The 21143-nt window shown below is 46.4% G+C and overlaps 1 protein-coding gene across 3 annotated transcripts in view; it reads left to right on the forward strand.

Annotated features, from left to right (window-relative positions):
• Positions 1–21143, forward strand: part of MDFI (MyoD family inhibitor) — a 66648-nt gene that overhangs the window by 6860 nt on the left and 38645 nt on the right. The window contains exons 2-5 of one of the 3 annotated variants that reach the window (XM_039535194.1): positions 3055–3154; positions 16836–16997; positions 20383–20608; positions 20964–21068. The exons of 1 other annotated variant lie outside the window; for it this stretch is intronic. In XM_039535194.1, coding sequence (XP_039391128.1) covers positions 20975–21068 — 94 coding nt within the window. In that variant the 5' untranslated portion in view covers positions 3055–3154; positions 16836–16997; positions 20383–20608; positions 20964–20974. Of the gene's footprint in view, positions 1–3054; positions 3155–15027; positions 15126–16835; positions 16998–20382; positions 20609–20963; positions 21069–21143 lie in introns of those variants that run through there. One more of the 3 variants, XM_039535195.1, reaches the window with a different exon arrangement.

Here is a 21143-nt window from a genome sequence, read left to right on the forward strand (position 1 = left end):
CACCCAAACGACGTACAGTACTTAAGGGGGGTGGCTTCTTTTCACCCATTGAATTTTTAAAATTCGATGCCTTGTTACCTCGAAACATGGTTCATGCAGGGGTGGGAGGGTTAAAGGACCAAACGCAACGTGTGGCAGAATCGTGTATGTCTGTATATATTGAGATATATAGATACTGGTTTTAAACCTACTACCATGAGCTTTTTCTGTTGTTGGTTCCTTTTTCTCTAATGGCATTATTCTGGGCAGGGAATAGCCCAGAAAGTTTAGAACCCCTTTCTACAAATTAGGGAGCTCTTCTGGTATCTCTCCTTGGCTTTGCTTGGAGATTATTCCATTTTTCCATGTTGTCTCGGGTTTAGTTTTTTGTTTTGTGTGTGTGTGAGACTAGCTTATAGTGGTAGAGAGGTGAGGGGGCAGATCAACCAGTGGAAGAAAGGAACTGGCCTCCCTGGTCTAACCATTTCCAGTTGGTGTTTACTGGGAATTAGAGGAGGTGGAAGGGAGGACAGAGACAGCTGAAGTTTAATTCAGCCAAAGGTCTTTTGTTTACATAAATATCCAGTGTCACCATTTTTTTTAAACGTTTTATGTTCTTGGAAGCTTTTAAAAAGTAAGAGATGGAACCCAGCTGTGGGATTTTGTGCCCTGGATTCTGACTGACCCCAAAGTTCGAGGACACTCAGATCTGGGGTTCAGCTTGTTGTAAACGTAGGCACCCTCTGCAAAATATGGCCCGCTGCTGGGAGTTGAGATTTGGAACACCCCAAAGCGTGGTTAGAACTGCAGGGGTTGGTCACACTGAGCAGAAATGGGGTCACCCTCTGCCTTTACAATTGAGAAAACTGGGCTGGCCGAAGGGACTGGCAGCGCAGCACTTCCGCCAACCCTTTTAGAATTCCTGCCGAATTTATAACAGAAGAATCATTAGCCAGTGTTCCCGTCATCCTTCCCCATTTCCCCCTCCACCACAGTCAGAGCTGTGCCTCTCTGATCTCTGCACAACCCTGGCAATAGTCTTCCAAACCCCTCGCTAAATCTCAGGTGGCGGGAACACTCAAAAACCAATGACTAGTGACTTCTAATCAGTGTCAGCTTAGCCATTCTGCACAAGCCATGAAGCCAGGCCCTGACGTGGCTTGTTGGTCTCAGTGGGTGGACAGAGGAGAGAGCACAGGCCTGCTGACCTGACTTGACCTGACCTGACCTCAGCTTGCACTTGTAGTACCCTTCATGGCCACTGCAGGTCCTCGTTCTAAGCACGCTCAGTTGCAAGGGGACTTTGTTCTCCCTGGTCACAATCCCTAGCCTTTGGAGAAGGTGGCATTGTTGCATAAGGAGAAAACCAACCCCACTTTCCGAGTTTCACCCATACTACGGTTCCAGCTGCCTGCTTAGCTACCTCCCCACCCGTGATTCAGACCGTGAAGCCTGCGTTTCTCTTTGTTCTTGGGTCGAAGGAAAGTGGTGGGGGAGGGGAGAATTTAGACCTGCAGTGATGGTAACTTTTTATTAATTTCCTCCTCGGCGTTGGTCAGTGGGAGGATACGATCCTTCAAGAGGTGGGGGAGGGGACAGGGAAGGTGGCGGGAGGATGTGCATAAACCTTGACTCTTCCTCTCCTGCCGTGCCCATCACTGCCATATGCCCGTGCTGTATAAAGGAAATAGCATTGCTGTGTATTTGTACTCTGAACTTCCGTGTGTCTGCTTTGGCAGACGGTAAACCCTTGTACAGTAGATCTAGCTGCATGTAATCTGTATGGACAACGGCATTATAAAATGCAATAAAATAAATTACCTATGCTGCTGTGCTGGCTGCTTTTTGGGCTATGCTCTTTTTCAGTGTGAGGGTGGGGCGGGGGAGAAACAACTTTCTTACCTTCTTGGTGTTTACCGGGGTTTAGGGCTATTTTGGGTTGGGTGCTCAGAGCAGTGCCTTAAAAACACACACAATTGGTAATCGCCTCCGCTGTTTAACACGCTGGACAATGCGCCGAGGGTTGCCAGACAGATGTGGGAATTCTGCTAAAAACACCCCCATCCCTAGTCCTGCTACATGACGGAACCGGAGTGGTTAGAGATGAGAAAAGAGCAATTGCATCATCCAGCCCATTGCTGTGGGGATCATGATTTTTTTTGTATTATTATAAGGCATGGGAACCCCAGTCATGGCCCAGGACATCATTGTGCTAAACATTGTGCAAACAGAGCTATGTCCAGTCTAGTTTTGGGGCTCCCACCACTCTTACTTGCACGATTCCTCCTTGGCCTATTGCTGGGACCCTACTAAATTCACAGTTCCATTTTGGTCAATTTCACAGTCACAGGGTTTTAAAAATCATAAATTTCATAACTTCAGCTATTTAAATCTGCAATTTCATGGTGTTGTAATTGTAGGGGTCCTGACCCAAAAAGTTGGGGGGGTTCACAAGGTTATTGTGGGGGGGATTCAGTACTGCTTCCCTTACTTCTGACAGCAGTGCTGCCTTCAGAGCTGGAGAGCGGCAGCGGCTGGCCAGGAGCCCAGCTCTGAAGGCAGAGCTGCCACCAGCAGCAGCGCAGAAGTAAGGATGGCCTGGCATGGTATTGCCACCCTTACTTCTGTGCTGCTGCCTGCAGAGCTGAGCCCTCAGTCAGCAGCCACCACTGTCTGGCCGCCCAGCCTTGCGGGCAGCAGCGCAGAAGTAAGGGTGGCATGGTGTAGTATTGCCACCCTTCATTCTGCACTGCTGTTGGCAGGGCTCTGTCTTCAGAGCTGGGCATCCAGCCAACAGCCGTCACTCTCCAGCCACCCAGCTCTGTAGGCAGTGCAGAAGTAAGGGTGGCAATACCGTGACCCCCCTAAAATAACCTTGTGACCCCCCTTGCAACTCCCTTTTGGGTCAGGACCCCCAATTTGAGCAATGCTGGTCTCCCCTGTGAAATCTATCCAGATTTCACTGTCTGTGATGTTTTTTTCATAGGTGTGAATTTGGTAGGACCCTACCTATTGCATCTCCCTGTTAAAGTTCCTCCTGATATTATTATTATTTATTTTATTTTTGTATTACAGTAGCACCTAGAGACCAGGGCCCCGCTGTGCAAACATATAACACAGAGACTGGCCATGCCCCAAACAGCTTCCATCCCAAGTATGAGATGAGAAACAACAGGTAGGTACAACAGACAGATGGGAGGGCACAAGGAGATAAGGCTTAGCTCTTGAATGGTACTCAGACTCTAGAGTATAATCATCCCCATTTTGCAGGTGGGTAAACAGAGGCACAAAGAGAGCAGAAACTACTTGCTCAGGGTCCCCCAGCAGGGAGGTGACAGACTTGAGACTAGAATGCAGATCTCCTGGATCCCAGTCCAGTCCACTAGACCGCAGTGCCTCTATCTTCCCTGTTTTACTTTCATCCCATCACTCCGTGCAGTACAGGAAGTTTCTCACCAGCCCTTGGTGCTGGCGCCCTCTGTAACAGTGGTAGACGACCAAACTTCTCTCCCTCCCAGCCAAGCTCTATGCGTTTAGCACTGTTAATCTTTTAGGCAAACCTTGGCTTTCAGGGAGGGATGGCCCTCGTGACAATGGGACATTAATAGAACAGGGCAGCACAGCTGAGGTGCAGAAGCAGCAGGGGCAGGGGACCCACATGTGATGGTTCATCTACAAGACTCTGACTTGAAAAGCTCTCCTCAACCGAGCTAACCCCACTGGGGTGGAGGAGTGATAGCACAAACAGATGTTTAGCCCAGGACAGGGCAGGGAGCCTTTCCTTCACTGTAATTCTACTGACATAGATTTGCAGGAGAGTCTTGTGGGGCGAGAGATTGGAATTGCCCACAGGGATACCAGCTGGAGTTTTTGTTCTAAGCTGCAGAGTCTGTGTTCTCTCTTTTCAACCTCCTTGTTTCTCTGTCCCTTCTCCTATCAGTCCCCACACAGCATGAAGGACCTTTCAATCTCCACAGCTGGGCTCTTGCCAATCCCAGCCTTGCTCCATGGCCCCCCAGCAGAGGGCGCTGTTGGGCTTAGCCACCCAGCCCTTGTTTCCCATGACACCTGATGAGCAGGGATGGAGTAGGAAAAATGAATCAAAATCCACTAGGTCTTTAAAAATGGTAAGGATGGGGGGGGGGGGTCAGAAAGTATCATTTAAGCCATTGACGGTGATGATTGTCACCGCTGTCGCTGAGCAGAGTTTGCTTTGCGGAGGAAAAGGTGGCCCAAGACTACTACAACAATAAACTTCCCTCAGGAACTACGCCCCAGACCCCCAAAGATACCTGGGCCGTTGATATCCATGGAAGTTGGGAGCCTAGATACCTTTGAGGATTTGGGTCCAAGGCCCATTACAAACCGCCCCACCTCCCACTGTCAGTGCAAGGTGTACGTCTCTGACCTTGCCTTCTGGACGCACCCGCTGTGCTGTGTTTGTATATGTTTTTAAAACCTTCTGAAACAGGAGGGGATGAGAGAACAAAGGCGACAGCTGTTAGTTGCCTTGCTCAAGGCGCCACTGGAAGGTGCTCGTGCTGTGCTGACGAGCGTGCTGAAATTTGATTATAAAAATCATTTTAAACCTCCAAGTTTGAATCAGCAACGTATGTTTGTTACAGTGCAACCTGCCTGTCATGCCTGAACGCCAAAATAGGCCTATTCTTAACGCAGCAGCATCACTTCACTGATCTATCAACAGTCACAGGAAAAGCGTAACTATAAAATGGGGGGGACGCTTCTCCTTTAACTTATCTTCCCAACACACCGGAAAACTGTTTAGGGGGCAGTTTTCAAAGGCAATCCTAGCGCTTGGGATCCTAACGCCTGTTAGAAGTTAATGAGAGTTGTGCACCCAATTCCAAAAGATTCAGAAGTTGGATGAAAAAATGGCCCTAACACCAAAAAAAAAAAGGGGGGTGGTCAGCAAATTTTTTTTGCATGTCTTTAAGCAGATCTGCTATTAACGCATCTTTGTCAATTGTGGGGCATTTCTAGAAACTGAATAACACTTTTTTAATAAATACTTTTAGTTTTTGGGACACCCCCACAAGTTCAGATGCACTCAGAATGGACCCAGACCAACCTTAAGTTCACTCTAAAACTTGACCCAAAACTTTATCAGAGTTAGGAAAAGTTTGGTCCACTCCCCCTCTTATTTTTAAAGATGAGATCCCAGAAGACAGAGCTGGAAAGATCCAATCAGTTACTTCATGTCTCTGCTCATGTGAAATTGTTCCCTACAGTACATTTTTTTTCCTAGTGATCTCTTCAATCTAGAGGCCAAATTTCCAGTGGTTCAGCACCGACAAGCAGGGCTGGATTTTCAAAAGAGCTCAGCTCCCACTGAGGCTGTGCAGTAAGGGTCCGAATTGCAAAAGCACCCAGCACCGACCAGGCGGAGCTCTTTGAAACCCTGCGTGCAAATGAAAAAGTTTTAAGCAATGGGGCTTCCACCACTTCCTGGGGGAGCCCCTGCCACAGCTGAACAACTTGCTGTTGGGAACTTTTGCCTAACGTGGAAGTGTTTCCTTTTCTGAATTTCGTCCAATGATCTTTGCTTACACCGCACTGACTGCACCAAGATAATTTCCCATCAGTGTTCAGCCCTTTCCACTATTAGGAAGCTGTTATGACTCCTTCCCCATTCAGTTGACCTTTAGCCAAGCTGTGTCTATTCAGTTCTTTAAATTCTTCCTCCTAAATCCACCCCGCCAGCCCAATGGTTGATTTTAGTGCTCTTTGAACTCTCGCCAATTTGCCAATATCTTCCTGTTGGTGCCTGGAATTGAACGCAGTATTCCAGGGGCTGTTACTACACCCGTTCACCCTGGATCCCTTGATTCAAACACGCACAAGTTTTCCTAAACAAGTGCCCTATCTGACCACAGGCCTGTTAAACCATTTAGACTCAGCGCAGCGTCACATTGGTTCCCGTCTCCGCACGTACCATTCAGCATCATGCTGTGATAGCTCACGTGGCGAAGGGGGTCGGCTCTTCACACCGTACAGACTGTCAGTTGTTGTGGGAAATGTACGGCTTGGATTGATTTAATGCTTGGAGAAGGAGCTTTTGAACTGTTAAACCATAAACCTTTTCCTGAGACATGAAAGCTCTTTTTGTCTGATTGCTAAACCAGTATCCAACTCAAGAAGGAGACTGGTGTACAACCTCCCTCCCCGGCTCCACTAACATCCCCTGGGCCAGAATGAAACCAGGAGCTAGCAAAATGGCAGCAGGAGGCCCCTGCCCACCCCCTCTATTTTAGATGCCCTTCAGACTCTACGATCTCATCTGAAAGACCAAGTTCCTGCCTGCATGGATGTTCAGATACTCTCTGCCCCTTGGGATGGACTTTCAGAAACACTCAGTGTTGCTCTAATTCTGCTCCCATTGAAACCAGTGGAAGTTTGAACCATTGACTTCCATGGGAGCAGGGCTGGGCCAGTGTTGACTGTCTGTGAGAATCCCCTGTACCCTTAACCAAAATCCCTCTTCCCTCTGCATTTTTATCCAGCCTGTTATTCAGGGACTGCCCTGCACCCCAATGGTGGCTGTATTTTAGTGACTCAGCATATACTTTGAGAAGCACCTTGGGAGGAAAGGCAAATAGGATTATTACTTTTTGAACCCGAGAAAGAAAAGTTAGACTCTGGCTCAGAGCACAAAATAGGGGGGTTGGTTCTTATTTCATCTGAGCCAGCGAATTCACCCTTCTGTTTGTCATGACCGCAGTCTCTTTCTCCTAGTACATTGCATGGCTGATCATCACTCAATTAACAGATTACACCTGTGGTAACAAATGAGTGCAAATTCCCACCCAGGATACTTCCTGCTTCAGATGAACTCCCTGCTTTTTGAGCAAGCATCATTTCTCACAGGGAGTTCGTGTACAGCCAAAGGGTCATTCGTTCCAGCTCTCTACTGATTTATTGGCCTCCTTTCTCGCTCTGAGTATTGCAGGTGGTCTACCGGTGTTGCTACAAAAGGCACTGAACAAAGACCAGGGGAGGGTCTGGGCAGGCCTTGATTGTTGCAGTGAGCTCATCTGTAAATGAAAGCAGTACCTTGGTCCAAGATTTCATCTAGTAGTACCTTTTTAAATGGATGTCAAAGGACTGCAATGACCATGTCAGAGCAAAAGCATGTACCTCTGACCTGTAGATAGAGCAGAATGAAGTCAGTTAACTTTAGGGTGTCACATGGGGGATAGTTCTGAAGCTTTTCCTCTCTCCTGCTCTGGCTGGGCTGTTGAGAGGCATGAGATGGTGAATATTTACAGGACCAGTACTTGACTGATGTAAATCAGAGAAGCAGTATTGATCTCAATAAGGCTGTTATGATAGGAGGCACCAGATGGCGCACAAGGTCTGACAAATTTCTCTTTCTCAGCCTGCAAGCAGCGTCCAGTCTTTGAAGACCTACTGTATCGTTGCTAGTTTTGTGATGCAGTTTCGTGCAGGAGAGCTGTTGCAAACAGCAAGAGGGTTTGTTCTCTGGCTTAATTTCGCTAACTAGAATCAATTCTTGGGGCCTGAGAAATGGCTGGGCCAAAATTTCAGAAAGAGGGGATTGCCTGTGTGCCCTTTGTGACCACCTCTGTTCAAGTACTGGTGTATACAGTAAAACATAAACTAAGAATATACCCAGATTCCACACCTCCAATTTTTCCTCCACTGGTAAGCAGAACTGCAAGGCCCTGAAATGTTGCTAGTGCTTGGCAGAGGGTTGATATGGGCTATGCCAACTTATGCTGCCTGTGGATCTGGCCCATGATATTTCTGTGGAGAGATGGAACTATTTTTGCACCTAGAGTTGGAGAGGCTCAGTATGCCAAGGATGCGGACTTCACAGTAGGAAAGGACTTGTGGATAAGCACACAAGGTATGTGCATAGAGTGAGGAGAGTATGTGTTTGCTGTATCTGGCTATTTGCATGCAATGCTGGGTTTACTGTGGATGAGGGTGTCTGGGTGACAAACCCAACTGAACATTAATGCCACTTTGTGCAAAAAGGAGAAATGATGGATTCTTGGAATCTTGCATTTAGACCAAATTCTGCTTTCAACTGCACAATGGCAGGCCAGTCCATCCCCGCTGATTTCCATGGAAATCCCTTAGTCTAGATTTACATCAGTGAAGCCAAGAGACAAAATTTGTCCTGCAAAAACAGGCGTCTTTCCCCCTTAGTAAAGACTGTAAGGTTAGAATTATTGCTGGTAAAATTGGGAGGATCGGGGGAGAGAAAAATCTCTTAATTAGCCCTTTTTTAAAAAATGGAAAAAAGAATGTGTATAAATGCTTTAATTTACCACCACTGCCTGCTTCCCCGCCCCCCTCCCCCCGGGAATAATAATAAGCAAAAAACTTATTAGAAACCTATAGAATTAACCAAAGTCTCACAGCTCCCTTGTGATGTATGAAGCCCAGAACTGGGAGAACCTGTGTATGTCTCATCTGTGATGCAAACACGCAGCTCCTAAACGCCAGCTGTGGGGCAGAGCCAATGAAGTGGTGTGCTGGGCAGCAGAGGTGGAGGCTGGGGATGGGCAGGGGAGGTTGGGTCATGAGGCTGTGTTTGGGTCAGCCAGCGCTCAGGGATATAGACGTGGCAATGATTGCTCTGAAACTGAAGGCAAGGTTCTTTGTGAGTGTTTACAGAAAGGATTTGGACTATCACTGGGCATGAAGAAAGCACTAGACAGAGTGAAGGTCTCACTCTGTTATGTCCCAAACTTAACAAGGTTTTGCTTCGATCCTTCAATTTCGTTTGTAGCAGGGTATCATAATCTCCATTTTCTGAACTAGGAAACAGGCCGGAGAGCAATTGTGAGCTCCACACAGCCAATGATCCTCTGTCAGCTACTAATTCTCTACAGATGGTTGAAGCTGGGCATAGAGTACCTGATAGCTGCTCAAATGCCTACTCCTCTTACACCAATTTCTGATTCTCTACAGCACCTCCTGCTGGAAGAGGCTGGGTCTGGGTTAGCTGTGAGCTCCCTACACAGTCTTCTAATATCAGTTCTTGATTCTCTGTTCACTCCTGCTGGCACAGGTGGAGACTGGAGCAGATGTGAGCTCCCGCCCAAAACCAGCACTCATATTCAGGTCTGTAGTAGACGTGGGCAAAAATATTTGCAATAAAAGTCCAAGTGTTTTGAACTTGATCGCTTCCATATCTTGTTGCAACGCACTGTTTGTTTTCAGGAAAAATGGGTTCCGTCAACTTCTTTTTCCATTTTGAAAACATGAGATGTCTAAATTTTGAAGCCAAATTGTTGAGTGTTTTGGTTTTTATTGTGTGTGTGTGTGTGTGTGTAACTTCACAGAAACGTGGCTACCTGTGGGCAGTGTAAAAACCATTGAAAATCCATCTGCAGTTTAATACAGCCCTGTCACCAATGGTGATTCTTGCTGGGAGTGAAGTAGCCCAGAATTCCCATGCAACAAGTTCCATACAGTGCCTCCTGCTGGTATAGGTCAGGGCTGCAGTAGGAAAGCGTTCCCCCAAGCAGTTGGCTGCCTGCACTGTTTTTCCACAGGGACACCGGTTTGGTGAGAAATTGGGACCGGAGTACTAGGGCAGTGTCAGTACTTGAAGGTTGGTCTTGTGGTTAATATACTAGAGCAGGGATACTCAGACTGAGGCTCGGGAACCGCAAGTGGCTCTTTTATGCGTCTTCTGCAGCTCTTTGCAGCACACGATATTAAAACACCGTGTGATTTAATGATTAACCAATCAGGATGCTTTTATTATGTTATTAACCAATTGTAGAATATTTGATCAGTCATGTTGCTGGGAGGATAATTAGGGAGAGAGTAAATGAAGCAATGAATTTGCATTACTGTGGCTGTTTTGGGTAATGTTGATCACTAATTGGGCTCCTGAACCACTGAAGGTCTGAGTATCACTGTAGTAACGTATCAGTCAAGACCACCTGGGTTCAGGTCTCAGTTCTTGCTGGGAGTGAAGTAGCCCAGAATTCCCATGCAACCAGTTCCATACAGTGCCTCCTGCTGGTATAGGTCAGGGCTGCAGTAGGAAAGCGTTCCCCCAAGCAGTTGGCTGCCTGCACTGTTTTTCCACAGGGACATCTGTTTGGTGAGAAATTGGGACCGGAGTACTAGGGCAGTGTCAGTACTTGAAGGTTGGTCTTGTGGTTAATATACTAGAGCAGGGATACTCAGACTGAGGCTCGGGAACCGCAAGTGGCTCTTTTATGCGTCTTCTGCAGCTCTTTGCAGCACACAATATTAAAACACCGTGTGATTTAATGATTAACCAATCAGGATGCTTTTATTATGTTATTAACCAATTGTAGAATATTTGATCAGTCATGTTGCTGGGAGGATAATTAGGGAGAGAGTAAATGAAGCAATGAATTTGCATTACTGTGGCTGTTTTGGGTAATGTTGATCACTAATTGGGCTCCTGAACCACTGAAGGTCTGAGTATCACTGTAGTAACGTATCAGTCAAGACCACCTGGGTTCAGGTCTCAGTTCTTCCATAAGTTTGCTGATTGACTTTAGGCATAAGAACGGCCATACTGGGTCAGACCAAAGGTCCATCTAGCCCAGTATCCTGTCTTCTGACAGTGGCCAGTGCCAGGTGCCCCAGAGGGAATGAACAGAACAGGTAATCATCAAGCGATCCATCTCCTGTCGCCCATTCCCAGCTTCTGGCAAACAGAGGCTAGGGACACCATCCCTGCCCATCCTGGCTAATAGCCACTGATGGACCTGTCCTTCATGAACTTATCTAGTTCTTTTTTGAACCATGTTATAGTCTTGGCCTTCACAATGTCCCCTGGCAAAGAGTTCCACAGACTGACTGTGTTGTGTGAAGAAACACTTCCTTTTGTTTGTTTTAAACCTGCTGCCTATTAATTTCATTGAGTGACCCCTGGTTCTTGTGTTATGAGAAGGAGTAAATAATACGTCCTTATTTACTTTCACCACACTTACTTTCTCTGTGCCTCAGTTTCTCATCCGTAAAAGGAAATATTCTTTCTTTTCCTCACCCGTCTGTCTTGTTTATTTAGACTGTAAGTTCCTTGGGACAGGGGATGTCTCTTACCATGTGTCTGTACAGCACCTACCCCAATGAAGCCCCCTGGGCCCTATTATAATGCAAATCATAACACTGAATAATAGCCTCTACAGTGATTCTAGCTTGAGAGCTGCACCATTTCCCTCACAATGACCCGTGCTGGGAGAAACCAACTGGCTGTGAGATGTTCCTATGTCACCAGGCACTGTGCTTTGCCATCTTTCCATATGGCTCTGTCTTTCCTCTCTAACGATGAAGACTCCTCACAAAGCCAGTAGGGGCAAAGTCATTTTTCAATTTCCAAAGGACGATTTAAAAAAAATAAATTGTCCATTTCCTTTTAAAAAAAACTATTTACAGAAATAGCTCGTGCTTCATCAAAATATTTTCGCTGAAAATATAGAACAGTGGGGTCATTCACTCCAAACCTTGCAAACCACATTCCCTCCACCCCTCGCCCCATCCCGCCCCGAACAGAATGATTTGAGAGTGTAATTTTGTTTAGAGGGTTTGTGTGCACACAAAGAATGGTAATTATGTAGACAGATCAGTTATGGCATTGGCCCTGCTCAAACACGACTCAGCCTATTACAACTCCTCTCTGTATTGAGACGTCGACTGAAATGTACGGCACCATTCATGGGAGGTTAACCGCTTTGCTGCAGTGTGGTTTCTCAGATGGCATGGGTTTGGTTTTGTTTTTTCTCTCTCTTTTTAAACTGAGAAGAATTTGCCTCTGGTTAGGTCTAGAGCATGTTGCAAAACATCCTGTAAAATGAAAAGTCAAGTCCTGTTGCTAAATTTTTGTGAAAAATGGAAGTGTAAATCTTGACTCACACATTGACTTTGATGGAGTGACACTGATTTATACCAGCTGAGGATGTGGTCCAGAGGAGGAAATCTTCCAGGGTAATAAGTTGCAAAATATCACCTTGAAGTAGAAGGGAAAGACAGTCTTGTGACTAACTCACTGCTGGGACAGCTGCGCTTAATTGAGCTCTGCCACAGACTTCCTCTGTGGACTTAGGCTAGTCACTTATGCCAAAATTTGCAAACATGTGTCTATAAAGTAGGCATCCTAAATAAGAGGCCTAGTTTTCTGAGGTGTGAGCACCTGCAGCTTCCATTGGCTTCAGTACGATTAACTGGTGCATTTTTGTGGGATCTGTCTTCACTGCAGACTTAACTCAGCTCTTACTCAGGTGTTATTCCCGAGCGCCCCCTATGATCCATACACACAACCCTCTGTCCTGAGTTAAGTGGTGTTTTCTACCCCAGCTAGCTGGCCCGGCTGGGACTATAGCTCTGCCACACCAAGCAATCTCACTCGGGCTGGTAACCCACCCAGGATGAAGGCTAAATCACTCAAGTACTCAGAAGGACAGAGAGTTTCTCCCACAATTCACTGGGAAAGAATCCTAAACTGGCTCAGCTTACTACAGCACATAGGACCACACGATGTGCCTCCACAAATCCTAGCGACGCACACTGGGGAGCATAGCATCAGGGAGGACAAAGTAACTCAGGCCGGGCTGTGCAGTGTGGCAGGCTAAGAGCTGAATGCTGGTCACTCTGAGTTAATTCTGCAGTGAAGACAGATCCCTGGAAAATCCCACTGCTTATTTAGGCAGCCGAGTATGGATGTTGGTGTCTAACATTACTCACCCCAGATTGCAACTTTTTCTTTCACATCTTTGCCCTTTAATTTCCCCACCTATAAAATGGGGATAATACTCACCTGCCTCAGTTGCCAACAGTCCCTTCTTTCTTCATCTCTGTACAACAAGATCAGGAATTGCTGAGTGCCGCAAAAAGCAGCAACAAAAACTCCTGGTGAATGTAGGTGAGTTCAGCTTATTATTATTATTAATTAATATTAATTAATAATAATAATAATGGGAGGAGGGGTGGGGCAGAGGTGCTAAGAAAACAGTCCCTTATTTCTAAAATACAGTGTTGGCAACCCAATGTAGTAAGGAGTGGCAAGGTTTGGTTTGTTAATAGTTGGGAAAGTGCTTTGAGATCCTGGTGTAATATACTTGCAAGTGGGTTACCCATCCCGCTCTGTGCCTGCTCCTCACAGCGTGGCTGCCTGCCACAATTGCCAGCTAATGCACTGAGGCCTTTTTTAAATGTGGCTGCAGCTACGTTCTGCTCCTAGGGGGACAGGCCCTCTAGAGTCTATGGAATGTGCAAAACCACATTAAAGGAACGTCCCAAGTCGTCCTCTGTATTAAACAGGCGCAGGACACCAATATTCACCCTTTATGGTGCCCACCTCAAGTGTTTGGGATTTTTAAACCCCTCCCAGTAGTAGCAGAGCAGGTGTCCGTGTCTGAGACTGCCGTAAATAGCTAGTGCATCGGAAATGCACCTGTAGATGGCGCTCAGGAACACGTGGCACTGCTCGTGGATTTTGTAGGACCAGTAAAGTTTGGTGTTGCTGTGCGCTGCAGATGGCTTCCTTTGTGCCGCTCATAATACTCATCACAAAACCAGCAGGCGCATTGGCACTGATTAGCTCCTCTTTGCAGGCAGCGAAAAACACCCCAAGCAGCAAGTGCAAACTCCATGGGTAGTACCGCCTCTCTCTCTGAATAGGCCATTGCAGAAGAAGCTGTGTTAAGACCAAGAAGTGGGTGTTTGATCAAGACGTTACTGACAGATGTCCAATACAGGGCCAAAAAAAAAAATTCCCTCAGCTATCAGGGGGAGGTGATTGAAATTAATCTACTCTGACTTCCATCTTTAAGGCCTTTATCTGTGTGTGTTGTGTAATTGGCTGAATTAGTTTGTGGTTGATGCTGTGTTTCATTTTCACTTTATTTTATTTTATTTTATTTTTAATAAGGGAAGCTGGAACCATAGCCACTGAGAAGAGAAGATCCTGACCCTAGTCATGGGCTGTAACCCTAATCCATGCCAGGTGACTACGGCCAGGAAACCCAATGTAGTCCTTTTCCAGCATTCCTGTGTGTCACTCCTTTCTTACAGGTTTTGGTGTTGAGAAGGAAATAACCTCAAAGTATCTACTTGGATTTCTTAAGAAAATGCTTAAATGTTAGCAATTAGAGCTGGTTTAAAAAAATGAAATCAGTTCTGTGAAAATTCTGGCGATCATTTTAGTTCTCAGTTTTCTATATGGAACTGTTTTTTCTTTCTTTTTGTTATTGTTTTAAAAAATTCCATGGCATGTTTTTAATTGATTTTGAAATCTAATTTTGTTTTTGTTTTGAAAATATTCAGTTCTGAGCCCACCCCTGCCCCATATGACTAAATCTGCCAACCAAAATTAATAGTTGAGTAGGGAGGAGGGAACTATCAAAAAAAAAGGGGGGGGGGAAGCCTGATAAATTAAAATTGAAAATGACAAGCAGAAATTTTCATTGAATAACAGAATTGGCAGAAGCTGGGAATAGGCAACAGGGGATGGATCACTTGATGATTCCCTGTTCTGTTCATTCCCTCTGGGGCACCTGGCATTGGCCACTGTCGGAAGACAGGATACTGGGCTAGATGGACCTTTGGTCTGACCCAGTAGGGCCGTTCTTATGTTTTTATCAAAATGTTTTCAGGAAAATTTTCATTTTTGAAAAAAAAAACCCTTTTATTAGAAAAATTTCAATCCACCTATTCAATGTAGGAAAGAAATGGTAACAAATGAGACAACTAAATTATCTAACTGGCTTCCATATGCTCTTTCTAGTTGCTGTTCTTCATCCAGAATCATCAGGTGCAGGCTAGAACATGGTTTGCAACAATGCTATTGCCTTTTCCTCTTCTCAGAAACTTCTAGCTAATAGGAACAGACCAAACATCTGGTACTATCATTAACACACATGTAAGGTACTCAGATAATTAACCCTCTAGCTGCCGGGGTCAAATGTGATGCCTGGGCCACACCACATTGGTCACACATGTTGCAGCAGGTAGTTTAGGGAAGTGCTAGTCACTCTCAGGTAATCATCATCATAATACTGGCATTTTTAAGAGAATCTTCAAGTGTAATCTACTAACGCTGCGACTGTAGATTTTTGTTCTAATACCCCGGCTTAGTGTGCTAATGAGAGGCTCCTGTTAAGCTGTATGTATGTGCTGGCTGTGTTTCCCCTCCTGCTGCTGATTGTAATGGAGATAGAGAAGCTTTGACTCCAAATGCCTGTGGGCAAATACATGGAGAAGGGTGGGTGGGAGGAGGGCGTTAGGTAGAGTCTAAAGCGTAGGGGATGCTGAGTGGACTCTGGTGTGGACCATAGGAAACAAACCTGATTTGGCCTATACCGGCCCTGGCTTGCTCTGCTCCACCCCTAGAGCTGGGATCTTCAGCCTGAATAAGCAGTTTGTCTATGGAGGGGGGTGACTCATACAGAGGGGAGCAGCTGGTGTGGGGAGCTCACCCCGGCTGCAGTGTGAGGCAACTCCGTGTGTTGCTGGATGGCCTGTCTCATTCCTTGTGTGGCTTACTGAATCCACTGTGCATCCCACCCTTATTATTTATTTCTATTACAGCAGTGGTTAGAGGCCCCAGCTGAGATCAGGGCCCGATCATGCTTGGTGCTGTATGTTCATAGTGAAACAGCTCCTGCCCTAAAGCGCTTACAGTCTAAATAGATAAGGCAGACAACAGGTATGAGGGAAACTGAGGCACAGAGCAGGGAAGTCACCCAGCAGGTCAGTGGCAGAGCCCAATTCTCCTGATTCCCAGTCCATTGCTATATCCCCTGGACCACTCTCCCTGCCCCCGCTCTAACACCCCCAGCCCTTTCCCACCCATACGCGGCCAACTTCCCCTAGGTGTTGGATTTATTCACTTCCTCTGTTAGTGCCTCTGCTTTGATGTGGCAGAATAATTTCCAGCCGCCTCGCAGGGATGTCCTTTACCCTGGGAAGCCCACTGGAAATGTCAGGGCTGGGGTGAGGTGGCTGCTTCCCAGGCTGGGTTTCCGTTGGGGGTGGGGTGTAGAGGAGAAAAGCATCATGTGCCAGAACCTGTCTCTGACCCCCGTGCTCTACACACTGTGAAGCTGGGATGCCCTGAAAATTCCTTCCTGTCCCCTTCCCTCAAAGCCAGATCTCCAGCTGTGTGAGGTTATGGGCCGGGCCATCCCTTTGTTCCTGCTCCCATCCTTCTCCCTGTGCTTTCCCAAGCCTCTGTGACGTGTGCCCCCAGGGAGTGTGCTGGGCTTTCTGCTGGAATTTAGAGCAGCCTTTAGATCAGATACCAGGATGACAGGTGTCTTAGATTAAGTTAGATGGAATGAGGGTGGAAAGGGGAAGGCTGCTTTAAACATGTTTCATAGGAGCAAATCCTGCCCTAAGCTACACCTTTGTATCACCATGAAATTGAACCAGGATCGCTGGGAGGAAATCAGGAGAGAAATCATTTGGACTCAGTGGGAAAAAACACTGGAAAATCAATGGAGAAATCATTTGAGATCAATGAGGAAATCATTTGAGATCAAGGGGGGGGTGGAATCACTGGGAAACCATGGGGTGGCTTAGATGTGGCCTGTGATGTTTTTTAAGCCCTAAGAAAACTCGTTTTAGTTCTTTTTCTCACGGCACTGTGAACTGCAAAGAATCAATAGGGAGCTGCTATCCGCAGAGGGTAGGCCACTCGTGGGTTCAAGGCAGACCCTCAACAGAGCAGCTTTCAGGGTAATATTGTTTCCCCTATTCTAACAAAGTTTCTGGTTCCATTTTTGAGGAAAGCATCTTTCTGATGGTTGTTTTTTTTACCGCTCCTATGACCCCTCTATAATACTGTCTTACATTTACATAACACCTTTCGTCCCAAGGGACCCTGAAGCACCAGAGTTTATACACAGCGTTCAAGGATCACTTCACCAGCGCTGCAGGCACGCAAGTAGCTTGGGTCCTGTGCCATAGGACAGGATGTGAGAAATGCAGCTCCCATTTGAATGGATGACCGAGGAGGAGATTTTCAAAGTCGCTGCACGGTAAGTTCTAGAACGATCATGAAATTGGGATTCCATTTCAATGTCCCCTCCCGTTGTTCTGAGGGCTGCATCATGAGACTGAGCTTTCTGCTGGGCCAGAAACGCTGCTCTTGAAGAACTGAGAATGGTTGGAACAGAGGACTTGGCTTCTGGCCTCTCAGCGAGTGTTCCAGCAGGACTCCTGGGTTCTTTCCCCACCTTTTGGGGAAAGAGTGGGGTTCGCTAATTAAAGCAGAGACCTGGGAGTCAGGAGCTGGGGGTTCTGGTCCCAGTTCGGGAGAGTGTGTTGTCTGGTGTTTGGAGCAAAAGGGTAGGAGTCGGGTCTCCTGAGTCCTATTCCCAGCCCTGCCACTGATCTGCTGCGTGACCTTGGACAGCTGGGTTAACCCCTCGGTGCTTCAGTTATCCATCTGTGAAACAGGGATAATAACACTTACCCACCTCACAGGAGGGCTGTGAGGGCTTAATTAATGGTTATCAAGTGCTCGGATGAAAGGTGCTAAGATGATAAAGATGATAGCTGCAAAGTATCATTATAAAGACGCTGAGCACACCCAGATTCCTCTTGGCATAAATAAAGAACTGTCAGGGCCAAAGGAAAAAACCCAGTGGATTCGCCTGCTTGTCAGCATGAATCTTACAAGCGGAGGAAAGTGCAGTACTGACATTTCATCATCAAAGCGTCGGCCTTCGTTCTCAGGGACCTGGGCCACTTCCCATCTGTAGCTACCAGGAAGCAGGAGGGTGGAGTGAGGGTCCCGTATATCCCCCTGGGGGGAGCTCGTGCTCTGATGTTGGTTATGAAGCCCCCGCCCCGGCAGAAACGGGAGGAAAGCAGTGGCTGTTAAGACATGGGGGCACAGATAAGCAAACAGGAATGTGCTCCTGCCAAAGCAAAGGGCTGACCTGTACCTAGGGTGATTCAGAGGCGTGCTGCCTCATAGTCAGGAAATCCAGGGCACACCCACTGAGACATGCTCAGACGTCTCAGCGCCCCGGGTGTCACAACTCACGAGCGAGGCCAGCTCCCCTGTTGTAGCTGTTTGAAACTAACCCTAGTGGAAAACTGGCTGGGTCTTTATGGCGAGTGCAGCGGCTGGCCGGAGCACTGTCAGGTCAGAGGAATAACACGGCCACTGTTTCAAACACCAGGGGTTTCTTGGCTCAGATAATATTTTTTTCTCTTGTCGGGTTTGTCTGTTTAGATTGTAAACTCTTCAGGGCACACTGTCTCTCTTGCTCTGTGTTTGTACAGCCCCTAGCACAACGGGGTGCAGACCTAGCTGGTGTTTTGGGTGCTCCTGCAATACCAATGACAAAGCGGGACTCTCCAATTAGGATAGATCACTAATGAGTGACCAACTTTTGCTAGGTTGGTTTTTTTTTTTTTTTTTTTTAATGAACCACATTGTAGAATCTAACAGAGAATTCTATCATCACAAAGTCCAATTTAAAAAACCTCCACAGAGAAGGTCTCATTCTCTATTAGATCCTGTTAAATTTTAAAGAAATTTCATACCCCTGTTTAATTTCTATACGTCTTGGCTGGAATTTTCAAAGGAGCCTCAGTGAGTGAGTTACCTTTCAAAACCCCAGCCTCCATCCCTGTCTTGCCCCTTCTCCTTTAGATGCTTGCGTCCTCAAGGGCACCTCAGACTTTTCTTCCACCAGGGAAGAAATTCCCGTGGATTGTGTGTCTGAATTAGGTCTTATAAAGAGCTCCAATTCAAACGCTCTGTGCTGGTTGCCTTCTAGAGCAGAGTTTGGGCTGATCTGTGATATTGAGCTCTTTGGGCAGGCCCATAGCCTGTGTATATTTGTACTGGGAACAGCAGCTAGTAGTCGTGGTCTTTCAGCAATGGCTAGCCGGGCTAACAGCAATGGGGCCCCATTGTGCTAGGTGTGATATATACATAGAGAGAGACAGCCCTTGCCCCAAGGAGTTTACAGACTAAATACACAAGAGAAAGGGTGGGAAGAGAAAAAGGGACATACAGAGGAGACATGACTCACCCATGGTAACAGCAGGGCAGTGGCTGAGGTCCTGAATCCAGGCCAGCACCTTATCCACTGAACCACGCTGATGACTCTCTGTAAATTATAAATCTATGCTAGCCACGACATGGAAATGACACCCACGCCCATTCACACTTACTGATACTGGGTCAATTCTGATTTCATTGACACTGGTTTCAGTCCAGAATAGCTCCACTGACATTACTGGGGTTAGTCCAGAGTTACACCAGTGAAGAATCTGGCTTATTTAATAAACTTGGAAATACTAGATTGTCAGGCTCCAGTAGTGTAAAAAGCAGTCTTAAAAAGAATGTCGGTACATATTTTATCTAAAAATGTTACAAAGTCAGTTCCATTAAAGCAAGATATAAAGTAATATCGTGAGTGAGTGTGGAAACAGTGAATCCAAATGTAAACTGCTCCTGTAATTAAAATATTACACTAGAAAAGGGAATTTGAGACTTGACTTCATTCTGTCACTTTAAATAGTAATACTAATAACTCTAATCATATTTTGCCCTCCAGCTGAGTATCTCAAAGCCAGTGAGTTAAACCACAAAATCCAATATTGTCCTCATTTTGTAGATGGGGAAACTGAGGCACAAAGAGGGGAAAGTGACTTGTCCAAGGACAGACGGTGAGTTAGTAGCAGAGTCAGGAATAAAATATGTCTCTCCTGACTTCTGGCCGTGTGTCCTAGTTACATGACAATCTTTCACACAAGAATATGTAATCGTACTGTAAGTATATTGGGCCACATCTACATCGGTATTTGGGAGCATTACTGCTGGAGGAGACAGGCTATTGTTTCTGTTCATGCAACACAAGGGAGGTTTTTGATGCTTTTTCAAGTTAGGCTTGCTGTCCCTTTTTGCTCTCTTGCTGCTGTTTGAAAATTGATCTTTTGAGTTTAAAGAAAAACAACTTTGGATTAAAAAATGTGGAGATCAAAGACTTGAGCATTGGCAGAGGGATACAGTAAGCCCATGCTCGTCCCACATTTCCCTGTCCCCCCCACCATCCTTTGACTGCTTGGCTCCACTCCCCGAAAAAAGAAATCAGCTTTTTTTTTTTCATTCCTTTTTAAAGTGGCTTTGTGGATTGTTGTGTCTGTTTGTTGGTTCTCGCTGCTTTTTTTAAATCGTAGTGCCAACCAGCTTATTATAGGCTGCATGAACTCCAAATATCTCCAGCATGAAGAAAACTGGGTAATCAGCCCTGAATGCAATTTCCTGTGTGAGAGACGGGAGGCAGAGCTTACAGTCTGGAGATAGACTGCACAAACGTGTCCAGTTGTAACCTAACACTGCCCTGAAGAAAGAGCTGCAAAGATAAAGACGTGAAGTGTCCTCTTTATTTGAAACTGCAGGACATTCCTGGCAGGGACGAGGCACCAGGCAGGGCACTTTTTAAGGAATATGTAAAGACAAAGGAAGAAAGAAAGACAAGTTGAAGAAATCTAGTTAAGAGGGCTGGAGGAGTGGGGTGTTTGGAGAAGGGAGCAGCTTCAGAGACCTGAAGGAGACCTTCACATGGAGAGGACGATAGGATGACACTCCACTTGTGGGAGCTCCATTAAAGTGTAAACAAAAAAAGTGAGTTTCTCCAATGTGTGTCTGTATTCTTGGGGGTGGGAATTGGCTGATCACAGGATTCCTCAATGCTGCTGGGACTGAAATGTGTCTGGAGGGAAGTTTATGCAGAGCTGGAGTTTCTTGCAGCTGAACAATCAAGCAAACTTTTGTGCATGTGGATGCGGCAGTTGGGGAGAGGTGTCCTGCCCGGGTGAGTTAGAAATCCCTTCTTGGGGTTGTGCGGTTTCCTCCTTGTCTCCCCACCTAAAGTCTTCATGCTGATTCATTCCATGTGAGAGTTCCTCATGGCTGGTTGTTTAGCAATGTTCAGTGAGCTTCTCTCACTGTCTTGCTCTGCATGTGGTGTGTCTGGCAGGTCCCAGTCAGATGTCCGAGGTGAGAAGTGATCTCTCAAGCCATTCTGACTCACTCAATGGAGACCCCGTGCCGGATCAGACACCCTTCCTGCCCACTAGCACAGGTAAGCACAAGGGGCTTTTGTCTCCCGCGCTTTAAACTTACAGGGACTTGTCTCTCTCTGGCCACTGGCAGGAGC

Source organism: Mauremys reevesii, linkage group 4, assembly GCF_016161935.1.
Source record: "Mauremys reevesii isolate NIE-2019 linkage group 4, ASM1616193v1, whole genome shotgun sequence".
Lineage (NCBI taxonomy): Eukaryota > Metazoa > Chordata > Testudines > Geoemydidae > Mauremys > Mauremys reevesii.